The sequence below is a fragment of the Dysidea avara genome, chromosome 5 (genome assembly GCF_963678975.1).
Source record: "Dysidea avara chromosome 5, odDysAvar1.4, whole genome shotgun sequence".
Taxonomy (NCBI): Eukaryota; Metazoa; Porifera; class Demospongiae; order Dictyoceratida; family Dysideidae; genus Dysidea; species Dysidea avara.
This window is the reverse complement of record NC_089276.1, coordinates 26691221-26710378: the sequence shown is the minus strand read 5'-3', so window position 1 is coordinate 26710378 and position 19158 is coordinate 26691221. Positions and strand designations below refer to the sequence as shown.

The 19158-nt window shown below is 37.9% G+C and overlaps 2 protein-coding genes across 3 annotated transcripts in view; one reads left to right on the top strand and one right to left on the bottom strand.

Moving 5' to 3' along the window:
• Nucleotides 1–19158, bottom strand: part of LOC136256908 (transitional endoplasmic reticulum ATPase-like) — a 196530-nt gene that overhangs the window by 21955 nt on the left and 155417 nt on the right. The gene's annotated exons all lie outside the window — the stretch shown is intronic.
• Nucleotides 4762–19158, top strand: part of LOC136256907 (ankyrin repeat domain-containing protein 13C-like) — a 230799-nt gene continuing 216402 nt past the window's right edge. The window contains exons 1-9 of the mRNA XM_066049971.1: nucleotides 4762–5048; nucleotides 6072–6181; nucleotides 6279–6432; nucleotides 7063–7186; nucleotides 8153–8403; nucleotides 11149–11190; nucleotides 11900–12004; nucleotides 13207–13292; nucleotides 14504–14549. Coding sequence (XP_065906043.1) covers nucleotides 8172–8403; nucleotides 11149–11190; nucleotides 11900–12004; nucleotides 13207–13292; nucleotides 14504–14549 — 511 coding nt within the window. The 5' untranslated portion in view covers nucleotides 4762–5048; nucleotides 6072–6181; nucleotides 6279–6432; nucleotides 7063–7186; nucleotides 8153–8171. The remainder of the gene's footprint in view (nucleotides 5049–6071; nucleotides 6182–6278; nucleotides 6433–7062; nucleotides 7187–8152; nucleotides 8404–11148; nucleotides 11191–11899; nucleotides 12005–13206; nucleotides 13293–14503; nucleotides 14550–19158) is intronic.

The window sequence follows — 19158 nt, the reverse complement described above, 5'->3', positions numbered from 1 at the left end:
TCTGAAGCATCACTCACATAGTTTATTTGTTTCTCCAAACATTATATTACAGCATATCAGCTTCCTCTACATAAAAGAATCATAATATGTACAGTGTATTATCATTATTATGGTATACATTCAGTACATGATATAATACACATTCAGCAGCTGCTACATGTATAACTACAGAACAGATCAACTAAGTAGACTTTTTGATTTTCTTGTATCGTGGTCTCTTTGGAAGTGGAAGCTCCAATTCACTTGCAACATGCAATTCACCAGGTTGTTTCTTTGAGTTGGTTCCCCTACAATTGCCACAAACTGGAGCCAGAGCTATAGAGCTGGCAATTTGTATGGCTGATGTATTGCACTCAAACTATTGGAAATTTTGAGTTGTCATTTATTGCCCCTTGCTGTCACTGTTTCCCAAAGAACTATTCAAGTAAATCTTGACAACATGACCTGTTGGACAACACGCTATCCACTCCTGGAAGTTACAAAAGATACTGTGCCATTTTACAAAATGACTTCACTGTAAACATTGTATTAGAAAAAGCATAATAGACATGAATTATGTACTATATAGTTACCTGCTATTCTAATTCCCTCTGATGTTTCTCTACTTAGAGTCATCATCATTTTTCACCTTCAGAGAATCCTGTTCTTGACTTTGCACTATCCTCCCATTTGTTTAAGTACCCAATAAAATCATTTTCAAGCCACTGCAAAAGATTCAAGGTAATTAATCCATTGTCATTGCCAAGCATTTACTAACTTTGAATCTATCATCCTTAAACTCAGGCATTTTTTTGTATAGTCTTCTATAGAACTTCAGGTTTGTGATGCATTCAGTGTAATTTGTAACATTTAATGTGTCAGAACTATTTCAGATGGCTCCAGCTAATATCTTCTCCTTCATTCTATATCAATAGTTATGCATAACTGTACCTACGTACATGTACAGTGGTTATCTGAATTCCAGGAAATGGTGAGTGTACATATAAATGAATTGTTTGGATAAATGAACCACATACATTTATATACTGCATGAGCTCTGTTGAAATACTTTTATGGAACATTGTGCCTGTACTCAAAATACTCTAATAGAACAGTCATTTCCAATTTCAGATAAATGAGGGTACACATAGGATTACTAAGTAATATATACCCATCACTTTGGATTAGACCAGCAGTTTCTTGCAGTGCTCATAAGATGAGGGATGTCTATCTTAATATAGTAGGAGTTTACAGTCTTATATACTAGTGAAGATTTGTAGTTGCTATATGCATACTGATAAAGTGACGATTGTTAGATGCTCCATCACAGGTGGTTGCAAGCACTTTGAATCCACAACTCTCCAGACGCTGAGCAGCCTCCCACACAAGAGAGTTATAGAAGATCACTGGTGAGATTCTTGCATAGAAATTGAGCATATGGAAAGTGTAGGTCTATAAAATCACCTGTAACCATAAAAGTTAACATTGAGTTAGCAAGTGGTGGTATCTGACTAGCACAGTCATCACTGAGGGCACTTTCCAACTGTAAAAGGTGATCACTAATGTTTCCTAATTTTATAAATCCTTTCAGTTCTCCTGTAGTTTTATAAAAAAACCAAATCTTCCTTAATATGCATCTCATCAAATATTAACACTACATGTTTTTGCCATTCTTCAATTTCATTTATTTTACCCTCTTCCATAAGCATCTCATCTACTTCATCTGAAAATCCTGATGATGGTTTGATCACATGAGTATAGTCTCGTAGGGTTCTTTGTGATGGCAGCTTTAGCAACCCAGACTGACACATTACTTTGTATGTTGATGGTGATCTTAGCTGAATGGAAAGGCACCACCTTATCACCAATGGGTGCCATCTCATCTGTTGTAAATTACTGCAATTATTTGCTGCTTCCAGAATAGTTGACTGAATGAATTATTTGGCAGAGCTTTGTTGATATCTGCAGCATTTTTATTCACGGTGGTGAGAAGGTCATTATGCACCTCTTCATCAACTTAAATGTATTGATCTGATATCTGCTGTGCTTTAGCTAGTTGCTCCTCTGCCAACTGCAGTCTAGTTTGACATTCCTTTAATTTTGTAAGAGTATAGGTCTTGTTGTTGGTATGACTACTACTTTAATTTTCTGCTATTGTTGTCTGCTTGTATTGGTGGTACATTGCTCTTAAGATCGGCCGATAATTCCTTTTTTTTACTGTCCATCTTCTGTATCAACAAATATGTCACATTCTACGTGACGAATAATGTTAGAGATAGTTCTATCTTGGAATGCAATTTCATGGCTATCAATTGTTGCAGCTGTTTCACCTGATATGATTAAAAATGTGCCTTTTCTATGTTCTACTATTTCCTCAAATTTGTCATCACAGTTTCCAATACATACATGTACTACTGATAGTTTCTTTATTACTTTTAAGACAACATCAACATTGCAGATATGAGATGGCAGAGAGGACAAAATGCTACAGCTTTTAACCTCTTTTTCATAATAGTGACATTTCCATGTCAAAAGTCATCAAATATTGTTATTGTAGTTTCCATGGCTGCACTGCTGTTAGAGTTACAGATGGTATGGCACAGTACAATGTTAGGTGTGTCTCTGATCTGTGTCCAACCACTTGATAGAGTTATACTGCTAAGGTCACTATTAATGGTGTTTAGACAAGGTTGTGGAATCTACTCTGGCTGGCTGCTATCATAACTTATCTGTAACTACGTACATAGTGATTGTTTGCATGCATTATACACATGCATTAACTCACCTTAGCTTGTCTCTTGTTGTGCGCTATTTGTTGCTGATGGTTTTTTACTACATAGTTTTAGTTGTCTTCTAGCCATTACATTAGTTATACTGACAGCAGCATCAACATGAACACTGGCTAGCATACACCGGCCACCACTGCAGCTATAACAACTAGCAAGTGAAATGCATTCCTTCATAATTGTATGTATGTGTTCATCACAACTCATTTGATACATAGGACCATAGCCAGACTGTTACCAATGCATGTACAATATATACATGACATGACTTTAATGACAGGTCTCTTCCATGAATTAATTCTATTTGAGCTATCAGAGAGTGATTTAGTGTCAGCAGCTTAGCTATAGCTGTGAGAGAAGTGACTTTTTATTAGGTATATTTCTATGTACCACTCACAGCACTCCCAATGCAGCATTATTGATGCCTAGGCCTATACAGGCTCAGAAAATCCGGATTCTGGCTATGTCTCTGCTTATGCAACACCATATTGTGAAATGACATCATTTAGAGTCTCACCAATATTGGGTGAATTTAGGAGACTCACTCTTTTAGTAAAGTTCTCCTGTGTTCGATTCCACTTTTTGGGTGGCTTCCTGACAAAGGAAACACAGATTAGCTTGAACTGTACCTAAGTAGACACTAAGTTGTTTAAACTTTCAGTGACAATTAACCAGTTTAAGGCAAGCTACTCAATATTTGAAGAAAAACTAAAGTTATGATTCTCAGTACATTTCCTATTTGGCACAATGGTTTGAGTTAATCTACTTTAGAGTAAAAATAAACTGGTTTATACTGTAATTTTCCACAATTTTCACCTTTTGATGGATTTTTGGTAGCTGTGCTTGTTTCTGTGCACGCCAAACAAACTCATTGCTAACAGTGCAACTAACCAGCTATCCATTAAGCACCTGTCTCCTCCAACGAAACTTGTAATTATTAACTGAATCTTTGATAAACAGTTAGCAGTGCCCTTTTTCACCCATAACGAAGATGTCTGTGACGTAACCTACATTCGCCCAATGAAAATGGACGTGTTTTGTGATGTCACATTATTGCGTTTCCCATCCCTTTTAAGTACTCTATGTCAAATGCAAGTAATCCGAGTGCTACTTAACATATTAAGCATTTGGTCATATATAATATGCCTGATGATCTCACAATCACACACACACAATACCTTGCATCATTAGACAAAACAAATTATAATTGTGTAGCCTTCATCAGTTTCATGCAGTTTCATACATGTATAATATACCCAGTTCTGACTAGCTAGCCAGCTAACAGATTAGCTATGGAATACCAGTTAATGTTACAATGCTTTACACACATTGATCAAGAGCTGTAGTAATCAGTGACAGTCACGAGTTCTCCTAAAGTAAATTGTCATATAAAAAACTATGTACATTTCATTTGCAACAATTCCTAGCAGGCTAAGCGGTGCAAGTTTTCATACAAAGCAACTGTAGAGGATTTGCATGTGGTGACTGTTCTATTAGAGTATTTCACTGACTGCTCTATTAGAGTATCTTGATCTTATATAATCATATTGTTTGGGGAGGGGGACACAGCTCCACAGATCCGCCACTGTAATAGTGTAGATTGATGTACTTGTGTTGATTTTGTGTTTGCCTCTAACTCACAAGGTAGCGGTTCCACCCAGTTTGTTTTATAAAACCTCAGACTGAAATCGATTATGGGAATCAATTCATGCTCACAAAATTATTGTCATGAGTTGGAGTTTGGCTACAAGAAACACTCAGATGGAAGCATTTCAATATCCTTGCCATTCTACAAGTTGGGAAACACTAGTTGAAGGTGAGAACTAGTCTTATTGTGCATACACAAGCGTTTTGGCACGTTATTAATATGGACCATACCCATGTTACTGTTAACCATATTACAATGAAGCTGACCCTTTAAGCCTTTAGTATATGTTGTAATTAGTCTTTAAACCACTTTATAGCATTAAAATACTTGTAAATTCTCTGAAATTCACGAAAAGTCAACTCTTCCATGATATCTTTAGGACTTGTCTGTTTATTATAACAAGCATATGTAGCTGCAATGTTACCTGGTGCATATTGAATAAGTTGTAGCTTTAGTTTACTAGCCTTCAGTGCATATATGTAGTACCTGTGCATGTATATTACACTGCATCAACTATTTGATGTGCAGGGTGTTAGCTTGACACCAAGGGAGAAGACATTGACACACTTTATAGTCTCAGTAAGAAGAAGACTTATGGAGAAGTTACAATACAAGTACAGATAGTTGGGATTAAGGTGTGTACATACATAGATTATGGTACATGTAGTTTTATTAACACACATGGTTGTGTATTAAGAAAGCCAGCATGCCATGCTGTGGGTATACTGTATTTACAGGAAGAACAAAAGAAAACAAATTTTTAAGCATACATAGTTTCATGTTCCCTTTCCAAATAGAACGTTTTTTACAATACTTACTCCCTCCAACTTTAGCACCCCTCAAATATTGAATTTGAGCAAAATTGCTTTATGGTTTTGTGATTGGCTTGATTTCTTTGTTTATGATTATTCATTTTGGGGGCTTAGATGTGCAGTGTATGCTCACTTCACAAAAACCGTTATACAACGTAGACACGTACCTTAATTGCCTTGAAATATGGTATGTACGTATTAAGGATGTATTATTTTGCTAATTTATGTACTAAGTCTGGTGCTAATCTGATAAACACAGTATTATGGACGACTATTTTTGCATAATACAAAGAGAATTGAAATCCACACAACAACTAAGCTGTGAAAAAGGGTGCGGTGTTTAGTATGCCCAGGAGAAAAAAGTTGTGAAATCAAAGGTGGCAGCCAAGAAATAATGGCAAAAATGTTAATGCCAAACAATTTAATAATACTCAACCATTATTGATTGGCATTGACATCATTGTTTGGCCACCACCTTTGATTTCACAACTTTTTCATGCAGGCTTTTAAAGACCACACCCTTTTTACAGCTTGGCAGTTTTCGTATATTTATCAATATCTTTAGCATACAGTGGAAGAAGCTTAAGTGTTGAAGGATCATAGTTTGCTTATTGCAACTGTGCTGGATTTTGAATCATACATGGTATGAATGTGCGTGCGCGCGTGTGTGTGTGTGTGTGTGTGTGTGTGTGTGTGTGTGTGTGTGGTGTAGCATAGCATGTATGTTACATTGTGTGTTTTGCATGCGTATGTTTGTGGCATGCATTCAAGTAGTATAGTACAAGTATGCCTTTGTGTAGTATGTAGTATGTTACATATGGACATGCTTCTATACATGCTGTGCAGACTGGAGAATATGCAGTTGGATGGAACACAAAGATTACTCCACTTGGTTATAAAATGTTATCGTTTAATGCTGGTATGAATGGGATCACTCCATTACAACAAGCCTCAATGTAAGTTGATATGATGAAATGCTTGTACATACTTGAACTGATATTTTGTGGCTTAGTTTGTATATATCTAGATCATTAATTTATTTTCTTAATGCAGTCTGTTTCCACTACTACAATTATATGACAAACATGTTAACTTGTCCATTATTGGCTACTTTGGAGTAGTGAGAACAATTAGTCTACACCTGGACCAACTGCCTGTAGGGTCACAGGAAGAAATTGAGCAAGCTTTTAGCACTTATCCAAAATGGGTAAGTAGTGGTATGCTATATGGAGTGATGTATCCTCTTAAGTTAGTTGTGGCTGAGTTCCATGGTGGAAGTTGTTATTTTGTAAAGTTAAATATTGTTTAATGGTGCATCGATAGCGAGATCGCAGGATACATGTACAGAAATTCTGTTTATCCAAACAATAAATGATTGTTCTGTTTGCCATTAGAAGATATGAAATACTTACAACTAAAGCAAATTATTATTGTTAACTTAGGTTGTTGAGTGTCCCAAAATGCATTCATGTTACATACCAGTGTATCTCATCTTGTTTTGTCGTGCTTAACTGGTCCCAGCTTGGCATTCATTCACACTGTAGTTTATACTGAATTGTGCCATGCTGTGTCTGGGTTACAAGTGGTAGAAGGTATATAGTGTGAATGAGGCGTTAGAGTAGTTGAATGTTCTGTAGCAGTTAGAGATATTTGGAGTTTTGAGTGCATTAAAACTGTACTTAATTATTAAGTTTTTTTAATGTTTTAATGTTAGTGCAAACTTTTCAGTTATCTGAAAGCCAGGGTCTCAGGTAAGATCATGATTTTATATTATAAAGTTCAAAATCACAGATTATAAGGTTTTTCTGTTCAGTGCTTGTGCCTGTGTGTGTTACAGATACAGACACTTTTCAAATGTATGGATAAACTGGATGATCTTCTTGTTGGAGTACTAAGGAGACACCATCAGTTGTTTATTTCAGAACTGAAGAAGGGATAGATTACCTAGCTCTGCATGTTAAGTATGCTACAAGTGGGTATATTGTGTGCTATGTACTGTGGTCAATTTTTATGTTACTGTGTTTATAAAGTTTGTATAGGTGGACGTGCATACAAATGTGATGCAAAATTGGCTACAGAATATGTGTGCTCTAGATGTGTGTTCCAAGTTCTGTGTGTATAGTGTGTTTGTAGTCGATCCCCGCTAATCTGACCTCCAGTAACCTGAACACTCACTAATCCGAACAGTAGAAGTGACTGTTCTATTGTAGTATTTTGACAGGTGTATGTTCTATTAGAGTAGTTGAACTAGCCTCTGTATAATCAATGAGTTTCACTAATCCAACAAATTCACTAAACTGAGCAGATGTCAGCTTAAATGTGTTGATATCTGTTGTAGCGTGTGTTAGGGAGCACATATTTTTACAGACGTATGATTATTATAATATGCTCTTGCTACACACATAGACTCATCAAGGAGATGTACGATATTAGATCTCGTGTAGAGAGACTGGAAGGATCAAGAAAAAACTTGAAAGATATTGTATACGATGCGTGCAAGGTATGGAAAAGTTGTTGTGTTTATGTGTTTACATGTACTGTTTTCACATACAGTGTATGTATATACCACCTTTGTATGGGCATTCAAAGGTGCCGCTTAGGATTTAACCTACGCATTTTCCGGGCAATATCATGGGAACATGGTTCGCTCATCGTAGTGTGTGATTTTAAAAAGCGGCCAAATGACAATTTAATAACAGTTGCATGTGTGTTTGCTCTAGTGTTATTATATAGCTATAGCTAGATACAAAGAGAATGGGTAATGCTGCATTCACTTGGCCGCAACTTGATAACAGTCCTTGTTCTTACCAGTCATGTTGAATAAGCTTGTTTGATTGATCCTGCTTTGCTTGGCAGTGCCTTTTTCTACAGCCTCAAGGTTGTTTTTGTTTTAGGATATAAATAGCAGTGAATGTTTTTAGTGACAGACTGACCATCATATATAACATGGCCACATCTTTGCTGACTACTGGAGATGGAAAAGATGAAGTGAATGGAATCTTCTCACGACGTAGACCAAGCACCTTTTCTTACTATGAAATAGAAGATAGTGTAGCCAACTTTGATCCTGCCACTTCTAAAGAAGACTTTGCTCTACACTACGCTGTATTCCAGGGTGACTTGAATGCTGTTCAGAAATTGATTACTAAAGACAATATGGACAGCTTAGACACTCATGGTAAGTGTGTGTGCGTGTATGTGTGTGTGTCTGTGTGTGTGTGTGCAAGTGTGTGTGTGTGTCTGTGTGTGTCTGTGTGTGTGTGTGTGTGTGTGTGTGTGTGTGTGTGTGTGCGTGCGTGCGTGCGTGCGTATGTGTGTGTGTGTGTGTGTGTGAGTGTGTGTGTGTGAGTGTGTGTGTGTGTGTGTGCAAGTGTGTGTGCAAGTGTGTGTGTGTGTGTGTGTGTGTGTGTGTGTGTGTGTGTGTGTGTGTGTGTGTGTGTGTGTGTGTGTGTGTGTGTGTGTGTGTGTGTGTGTGTGTGTGCAAGTGTGTGTGTGTATGTGTGTGTGTGTGTGTGTGTGTGTGTGTGTGTGTGTGTGTGTGTGTGTGTGTGTGTGTGTGTGTGTGTGTGTGTGAGTGTGTGTGTGTGTGTGTGTGTGTGTGTGTGTGTGTGCGTGGGTGTGTGTGTGTGTGCAAGTGTGTGTGTGTGTGTGTGTGTGTGTGTGTGTGTGTGTGTGTGTGTGTGTGTGGGTGTGCGTGCGTGCGTGCGTGCGTGCGTGCGTGCGTGTGTGTGTGTGCAAGTGTGTGTAGTGTATGTAGGAAGGCCCTCTTATTGGCTTGCAAGGCCAATGCAAGGGAGTCCCCCTGACTGTGTCATGTAGTGGAAAGTAGGCAGGATTTGGGGACTCCCTTGTGTTGGCTTTGCAAGCCTACAAAGCAAGTCAACGAGAGGGCTTATTATTATGCATGCTCGAGGTGGACCAAGTCTATGACTCAGGTCCCTACAATATATTGTTAATGACCTATTTGCCCTCCTAGAGCCTTCATATAGCAATAAGGCATCCCCTGGTTGGATGAGTGTACCTTCCATGTGGTTGGGGTGGAGATCATGAGGGATGATTGTCTTCAGACAAGCAGTTTTGAGTATGTGTGACACTACTGTGTGTCCACTTGACTGCATTACAATTCTGAATGCTGATGGTGTGACTCTGATGCATGCACACACGCACACATGCATGCGCACATGTACACAGACTTAGACACAGTTGTTATAGTAAAAAAAAGCTGGTGTGCCACAATGTAGGTATATTACAGAAATAAAGTTTGCATATATGTACTGTACCATATGTATTATTTTCTCCAATTGGGATGATTTTTATACTGTTTGGCGTGATTTAGTTTTTTCCTTCATTCGGGGGACCTATAGTATCTTCTTTTTGCACACTTCTTAAAAAACTGTATAAAATTCAAGCATGCCTTGAAATTGGGCGTACATTAAGGGTGTATTATAGTGAATTTGCATTCTTAAGTCTGCAGTGTGAATGAGATAAACATTTACAGAGTTATGGGTGATTATTTACATCCAAAAATTTTTTTGTCCTGCTTACATGATAAACCAATTAATTATGGAAAGTAGTACTTGTAAAATATCGTTGTGTCTATTCTTTGGCTGCCACCTTTGATTTCACAACTTTTTTTTATAAAGATTACGCTCTTTATATGTGACTGGATCTGGGAAAACCAGTCTTATCGCCCATGTCAGCAGATTCGATTTTTCACTAAGAACAGACAGCTACTAAGGCTCAAATGATTAGCCGAATATTTGGGTTAATATTCGTTTGCTTTGTAGCTGAATAAGAAAATTAACAAACGATTATTCGCACGTAATCATTTATATGGTGACACTGATTAGCTGTCAGTAATTAACGAAGCGGAAGGTAATTCTAATGAAAGTATAGGACTATGGTGATAAAGCGAAAAGTAGTAATAGAATTAGGCAGCCGCTAATTGGTGAAGATGTACTAATTCCACGGTGAATCGCCGTAAGCACAAGACTTTATACGGATTTGTGGCTTACTCCGGCTACTTCTATTTTGTTATAATCACTTTCTAGCGCAGTATCGCCTGTGATAATCCTTTCAGAAAGGGAATTATGGCATCTCTTTCTTAGAAAAGTTATTCATACGAAGCCACAAAGCTGTTTGTGGTTATTTGTAGGCTTCTTGGTAGTGGCCACCTTAATTACTGAATTGCAATGAAACCTTACACTGATTATTCGACTAATTTTGTTAGAGCTGAGCAAATATTCGAATACAGTAAACTGGTATTCATTTGAGCCTTAACAGCTACACTAATAAACTATCTAATTTCATAATCAAAATCAGCTAGACTTGAGTGGTCTGCTTTTGCTGGCTGCTTTTCACAAGCACAGTGGTGATCCGTACGTGCGGTGTGGGGCCTTAATGGAGCTGTGGTCAGCCTGAGGATGGCTGTATGTGGCTGTACAGCTCTGTGGTGTTGAATAAACACCTGTACTGTGAATTCTTTCATTTAAGCCAGTTTTGAGACCTGATTGGCCCATAACTTGGCCTACTCCTTCCTTTTCAATTTTTGAACAGCCCCTTGCCCTCCTTCTGGTCCCCCGCCTCCCTTTCCTTTTGGAGCTTGCCAACCTCAGTTTAAAAGCTATCTAAAATAGTGGGAAACTTAGCTGCTGGCTACTTGCACAGTGGATGCTCTAGAAGTTAAGGAATTGGTGTAAAGCGTGTGAAAATTTGGTATACATAGCTTCAACCATTGGTGAACTACAACACACTAAATACTTAAAACCGGTGTTTCTTGATACTTTTAAATAGGCGATAAGACTGTTTTTCCCAGACTGGGTCACATATGGCATTGACTGTTTACGTGGATTATTGTTTTATTTTGATTAGTAAGTCATTAAATAAGATAGCTCATGTATAGTGTACATGTTATTTCTTGTAGGAAACACTCCACTTCACATTGCCATCATGAAAGGCTATACAGGTTAGCGTGTATGTGATGATATGGTACATGTGTACTGTATTTTACTGGTTGAAATTATTTTACCAATTCTAACTTTCTACATGAAAAACTGCTACTGTCTGAGAGACACGTACAGTAGTATCATTAACTATCTACCCTAATTGAACAGTCAATTAGTTGTAGACTATAGTGGGTCTAGTCACATTACTTGTTAACTAATGATACATGTCATATACTAACATTCTGACATTCAGTAACTTACGCTACACGAGTTGGCTTAGTTGATGTTATGCTACTTTTATAAACTAGCTGTATAGAACTGTTGTTTATTCTACACGTATTCTTTAGACAAAGCCTCAAGGCTGCTCTATATTATCATTTGTATACGGAGGGGACATGCTCCCTTTCAACTCAAGTATCCTTGGTGGCCTACAAGGCCTGCTACCATATGTTGTTTTTAGTTGTTAAACACACCAATAGGAAGGTAGTTCTTCCTAAAGATTGTAAAGAATGCTACACCCGTATCTTAAACTCGTAAAAAATCTAAGGCTTACCTACCATTGGGTTGACAGACAAACATAAGTAAATAGGTACATGCACACACGTTTCTACGGAAACAATTTTGGGAAACCAAGTGTGTACCCACAGCCCCATAGCCGGCATGCACCGGTTATGGATTAAAATTTTAACTGTGTTTGGGGGTAGAGTCAGTTATATTCTTTACTCACAGAAATCATTGATTTACTACTCAAACACAATGTGGTAGTGAAGATTAAGAATTGTGATGGATGGCTACCACTGGATGAGGCCATCAGTTATGGGAAGAGGGAAACTAGTGAGTTTGATTACATAATATACGTATGTAATGTATGGTACTGCCCAAGCGCAACGTCACACTCGCTCGCATGCACAATTTTGCTTGAGACTTTAAAAATCACTAATTAAGGGGCATGGCAGCTGTTTCATTCACGAGAATTGCAAGCGAAACAGTTGCCATGCCTCCTAATTAGCAATTTTAAAAATCTTGAGCAAAATTGCGTGTGTAAGCGAGTGAGATGTTGCGCTTGGGCAGTACCCGTATTAGTAATAGTTGTAACACGGGCATGAGGTCTTTGCCTGATATGTATGGCTGACAGCCCGAGAGCCGAAGGCCTGAGGGAACACATATCAGGTAAAATCCTGAATGCCCCATGCTACAGCTATTATGTAACACATGATCTGTATCAGGCCAATAGGCGATTAATCACCCAAACCAATTATGAGTGCAACCACTGGATGTATTATATATACATGCCTAAAAAGATTTGATTATGGGTCAGCAGCTAGTACATTCTGGATACGTTTGGTTATGCTGGACGGACAAATTCTAGATATATCACGGAGAATTTCTGTTACATGTGTTTATTGTATTAATCAGTGCTATTGAATCGTTTATTACAGCTAAAGGCCTAGATGGGTAAGCTTGCATGTAGAGTAGTTACTTTGTGTAGAGTGGTAATTTCGTGTTATCAGCAATGGGGGCGTGGTCCATATTCAAAAACATTCAGTACTGCCTAGTGAATAAGCTACATGTATAGCACTAGTTCTCACCTTAGCCCAATTAAGGATAACGAATTCACTGATCGTTTCCACACGTTTTCAAATATGGACACGCCCCCATCATGAAGCTACAGCACCACTCCGCATGGAGTAACCACTTTACAAGCAAGCTTGGCTATCTAGGCCTTAGTGAACTCCGTACTTTTCCAAAAACGATTCAATAGCACTGATTAAAACATTAAACTCGCATAACCAAAATTCTTTGTGATACCTCTAGGATATGTCTGTTCATTGTCATCGAGCACAGGCTATCAGCCTGATAAGTGTTACATATTAGCTGTAACACGGGGCATTCAGGCTTTGCCTGTTATGTATGCCCTCTGCCCTCGGGCATACATATCAGGCAAAGCCCTCATGCCCGTGTTACAACTATTATGAATGTGGAGCACTTTTATTTCAGTACAGTCTAAGTACATTATGTGTCATGTTCTACTGTAGTTGCTGCTGTTTTGAAGAAATTTCGTGAGCAATATGTTGATGGTTTGGTATCAAGAAAGAAAGACTTGATGAGTAATTTGAATGAGGTACTACTGTACGTTAGTGTGAATGTTTACAAGATTATTAATTAATAGTGTATTTAAAAAATCAAGTGGGATAAAATTAGTGAAACAAGTAGCTACAGTGTATTGTACAATATCATCTTGTGAGAGTACGAGCGATTAAAATATTTGCTAATTAAAGGGTGTAGCACCTGTTTTGTTGGTAAGTATTAATTCCAAACGAGCGAAACTGGTGCTACGCCTTTTAATTAACAAGTGTTTTAATCGCTTGCACTCTTGTGAGACGACATTGCGTTTGAGTGGTATGTACTGTATGAGGGAAATCCCTTCTTTTCATTGTAACAATGTAGGGAAAATCTCTAAATTGGCACCATCTTTTTAATTCTAAAGCATAGATTTTCCCACATTGCTGCAATGCCAAGTAGAAATTTTCCCTCATATCTATTATCATCTTTTCTTTCACTACTTTTATTGCTACTGTACTAGTTTGTTAACTTATGGTGACTGCTGTATTAGAGTATCTCAATCTTACTACTCAGCTCACAGTTGGGGGCGTAGTACAATACCTTGTTTTTTTTACGAAACTGAACCGTTGAGAGGTATAGCCTCAGCAGAGGTGTTGTGGCACATTCTGATCATTTAAAGGGGTGTGGTGCAATTGCTATTATACATGTAAGCCCAGGTTAGCTGCTACAATACTACCAGGTATACTACAGTCAAGAGGTCATATTATGAACTCTTGCTACAGTCCATTAAGCCAGAAGTTGACCATTTACTTTAAGATGAATATCAAAGTGCAGAAGGTAGACATTTGTCAGAGCCACGAAAGGTACATCCCACTGGTGAGTTTGTTATTGTGGCATAAAATGGTGGTGTATGCTGCTTTGTTCCAGCCTTGCAACTGTGGGCAGATAAAAATTTGAGTTTATGCAATTTTTTATTAAAAATTTTATATATGACCACCTGTGTTTTCTTGTATTTAGTGTTGTATTTGATGTTACATGGTGTAGATGGGCTAATAATATTATATGAAGGTGATTTTTGTCTCGTAAGATGTTTCTATGATGATTTTTAAAGGGGGGATTTTAGGTAGCATTAGTCATTTTATGGGAGGATCCTTACTTAAACAGTACTACTGTATAATGTTTGATACCAGTTGATCTCCAGGGATTCAGATACTGTTGTATATCATATTGCTGTGTTGTTTACATATATGTAACTATCTCATGTTTTAGTTGGGTGATTTTTATGCTGAGTTAAAGTGGGAGTTTCACACATGGGGTGAGTTGTTCTATATCATCATTGTCATCATTTACCATATATGGTGCAGTGCCATTTCTTTCAAGATTACTACCATCTGATTTGTGTAAGATCCACAAGTGTGGTGAGAAGATCAGAGTGGACTGTACTTTAATGGACTTCAATGAAATGTCCTGGCAACGTGGAGACCTGTCATTTGTTTTCAATGGAGAGGACCGAAATAATGGTAAGGGTCTTTTTGTATATACAGTGTACTTTGTATGTTTGGCTACTGGGAAGAGCCACAGTTGTAGAGTAACTAATGTAATAACCTGTCACTTGTGCCAGCTGTGCTATATACAGGTGTAGTACAAGTAGAAGGAAACTTAGGAATTTTAAGTTGGATTAGGAATCAAAGAAAAAGAAACGTAGTGAAACAAGGGAATATCTAAAAGGTGGTGAAACAAAGAAGGTTGCCTATAACGTATATCTGCAGGTATAGGCAACCTTCCTTGTTTAACCACTTTTTAGCTATTCCTTTGTTTCACTACTCTTTTCCTAATCCAACTTAAAATTCCTAACTTTTCCTTCTACTTGTTTGTTTACTTTTTGTATATGTTAAAGCATAGCCGCGATTGCTATATGAAAAATAAAGTACTTGGCGCTTGGACTCGATGCTAATAAAGCACTCGGCTTCGCCTCGTGCTTTATTAGCATCTCGGCCGCGCCTCGTACTTTATTTTTCATATAGCACGAGCAAGGCTATGCTTTAAATGATTTATGGAACTTTCTAGTCGTGTAGCTTCACCATTCACTAGGACTCGTAATTAACAAGCGTTGCATGAACTATTAGCAGCCTGATCGCACACAAACTAGTTTAACAAAGTAACTCACGCGTATTTCACCGTAGTTTGGCATAGTAGACGTTCATCGCGTCTTTTGGCAGGTTTTGCTCGCAACCCACAATCGATTCTATTGTGAGTCACATGGTGAAGTATTTCCGTGATATCTCCAGGACTTGTCCGTTTACATTAACAAACATAACAGCAACGTTACCTTCTCCCACCCATCATCGAAGCATTTAGGTATGTCTATAAAAGTAATCCAGTGGTGGAACTCGTATTGGCTGGGGTGATTGATTACTCAGCGCGGCGAGGCTATCAGCCTTCACCGGCTTGGGTGATTAGTCGTACTGGCGTGAGCCCCGTAGGCTATTAGCCTATACTAAGGTACGTGAGCAACTGTGCTTTATTGCCCACAAAGAGTGCTTTATTGAACGAATAAAGCACTCTTTGCGGTGCAATAAAGCACTCTTTGTGGTCGATGAAGCAGTTGGCCGGCTCAGAGTGTACTTTATGAAATTTAAAGTACACTTTTCCCTTTGATCTCGCCCACGCAAAGTTCTATAATATAACATAATCATGTCAAATGAACCAGTGCATACTGCATTAAAAGAAAAAATGGTGCCAGGAACACCATAAAAGTAATTTTGCATCAGAACATGCGCCCCAACAATCAATTACGTAATGGAAAGGGAGTGGCTATTGCACTTTGTTTTCAGCTATGCTTTGTCTGTTACACAGTGTTACAAATGAAGAACAGTACAAGAAGCATCTCTGCAATCAATCCAGTTGCTACAGACAATATGGGCAATATAAGCCAACACAGCCACAGGGAAGCCACATTGCGCTATCACAAATCAAAACCTTGCATTGCCAGTAAAAAGAACTGGAACACAAAGGAGGACAAAAGCAAGTCCTTAATGTGTTTATTGTATGTACTGTGGTTTCGTGAAAAGGTACATCTTAGGACGAAGTGACATCGAACAGTGAAGAAATCAAGCCCATAGCCTTATCCATTGTCGAGTTATGTTGGTCTGGAGGCATCAATTAGTTACTCAGTGTAAAATTCTGTTTAGGCCACAAAGTTTTCTCCTGTACTCAAAATAGCAGTGTGGGAGGGCGGATTTTTATTTTATATTTTACAAACTAGTTAGCTAGCTAAAATAACTCAAAATGCAATTTTCTTAGATTGCTCTAGCAAGCTACCAGCTATAATAGGTGTAATTGGCCTCCCTTAGCCACCAGTGATGCAAAAGATCCTTGATGAGGTAAGAATAATGGTGATGTAGGAAACTAAGCTCAAAAACATCTTCAGACAACCCCCAAACTCTTCCAAAAAGCTTCTATAGAAGTTTAAAATTTTTCTATTTAGGCCTCATAAACTTAAGTATTTACTGTGCCTAACCAATGCTGCCAAGCTGTCATGAAGGATCGAGGCTGGTTTTGGCATTTTGGCTAGAAAAGCCCTGATCTTCATGATCCCTAATATACAGTACTACTGTACTGTATGATAGTCCCAACACTAGTGTAATAAAATATGAGGTATCTATGGAAACAGCTGTTACCATGGCTATACTGTGGATGCCACTACTAATGGTAATGAGTCGTAATGTCACCTGGCCAATTACAGCCTGCGCTTATAATGATAAGCAGCTGGCATGTATTGGTCTGGGAACATACTTTTTCTGGTTCCGGCGTGTATCTGTCTTCTTCATTTTGTCTTTTCTTTTATCTTCAATTACGTAAGTAGTTGTCTTCTTCATGCAAGGAAACTGTACATTGATTTTCCAGGACTAAATTTTTGTTGGAGATGTTTACCAGTTGGTGATTTAAAACTTTATGATTTCACTTAGTCCATATACAACACAGCTTTCCTACCTGTTTGATGTTTTGGTCACACATGTCCAAGTCAAACATAGAGAACACTTGTATGTTGTGTTTAATGTGGTTCAAAGTGATTGTGTGATAATTTTGTATGATAATTTAATTTTATACAGCTAAAAATTTCATTATGACAATTATGGATAACAAAAAGAGAGAATTTCAGAAGATAAAATTGTTCGGAGCAGTAAGTTTTTATGACCCATGTGTTTGTTTTTACTGTGCTATTGTGATGTGTATATCATGAAAGATTTAGTAATGTCCATTGGAATTGTTGTACTGTGTGATATTCCAACAATGTTATGTATATCTTTCATGACAGGAATCTCCCTAAAGAAAATCATGGCACCCATACTGGTGCTGTGAAAAATTGTCGTAAAATATTTTACACAAAGAATAATGCCTCACAAAAGATTCTAGTTATACCTAGTTGGTGTCAATGGCTTTAGATGGTGCTTATTGACACCAACGATCAGTGTCAATAGCCTCGGGCAATGATTAATTACATGTGATACACCCACCATACAAGATCACCATCAGAGATCAAGAACTCTAATAAAACAGTCATCCTAATACAACAGTCATGTATGATAGTTACATGTGTATATCATAGCTATTTAATAGACAAAACTAGTGTACAGTGGGACTTGTGTAATAAGGACACCTTGGAACTGATTGTTAAAGTGTTCTAGGCCAGTTTTCATGCTAAGGGATACTTTGGGACTATTACCAAGTGTCCAGATTATGCAGGTGTCCTGGCATGGGCAGATAAAAAAACTGCCATCATTGTAACATGTAAACCAGTTTACAAATCATTGTGGCATGGCTAGGTACCGTATGTGCGGAAGTTTTCACGGTACGTAATTTTCATGGATTTTGCATTCAACACAGCGACTGAGAAAGTACATGTAAAATCCATGAAAATTTCACAACGTGCAACAATGACCAGTACTTTAACCATCAGTAGCTGCAGTCATGGGCTATATGGAACCCTCCAGTTGGAGAGACAGTGAATTGTGTGAGGGAATATAGAAATGCATGACACCCCTTCATGGCAGCTGCATGGTGTTTGAGATTGCTTTCAGCTCTCTGTTAACACAATCAACTGTGACATACTGCTTGGCAAAGTGCTGGCTTAAAGTTTTGAGTTATATTCATCTTGTCAGTGTAACATGAGCTTGAATACAAGACAGAGGAGGTTTGTCACACGTCATTAAACATCCTGTGATCTCAAACAAAAATTCAACCCACACCTCAGTATCGATATAAAGTACTCTAATGTGTGAATTAATATCAATAAGTTATAGTTCCCAGAGCCCTTCTTTCAGCTGCCCAACACTTTGTGTGGCTTTTACAGGGTATACCAAGAAACAAACGCTACATTATGCATACTTCTTGCCAATAGCCAATATTAGCTTGCTCCTTGCATGTTACAAATGGGCGCCTTTGATCTGCGTATATCCCATACCACATGTGACATAGCCATGAGGTTTGTATGTATCTGATGTGTATAAACACGATGTCCCGGGCGCCCTCAGGCAACGTGTTTACAAATCAGATACAAACCTCACAACCACTACATACAACATAGCTATATGTAAAAATTCCTATTTGGGCATTATACAAATTATAATATCGTGACAATGTAGACACATACGTGTATGTAGCTTTGTTATATGATGCTATCATGTCTCGACTTGTTAGTTTATTATTCTAGGGACAAGTATGGTAGATTAGTATGTTATGTTCAGTACTTTAGTTAGCTAGTGTAGTAATACTTTTCTTGACAAGAGATGTTATGTTTGTTCTGTATAGGAAAATGTTGATGTTGATTTGGATGAACAGATTGATTTATTAATGAGCAGGTAGGTCTGTATATGTTTACTGTGTTAGCAGTCATGTGTAGACTGTATAAACACTAAAGCCTG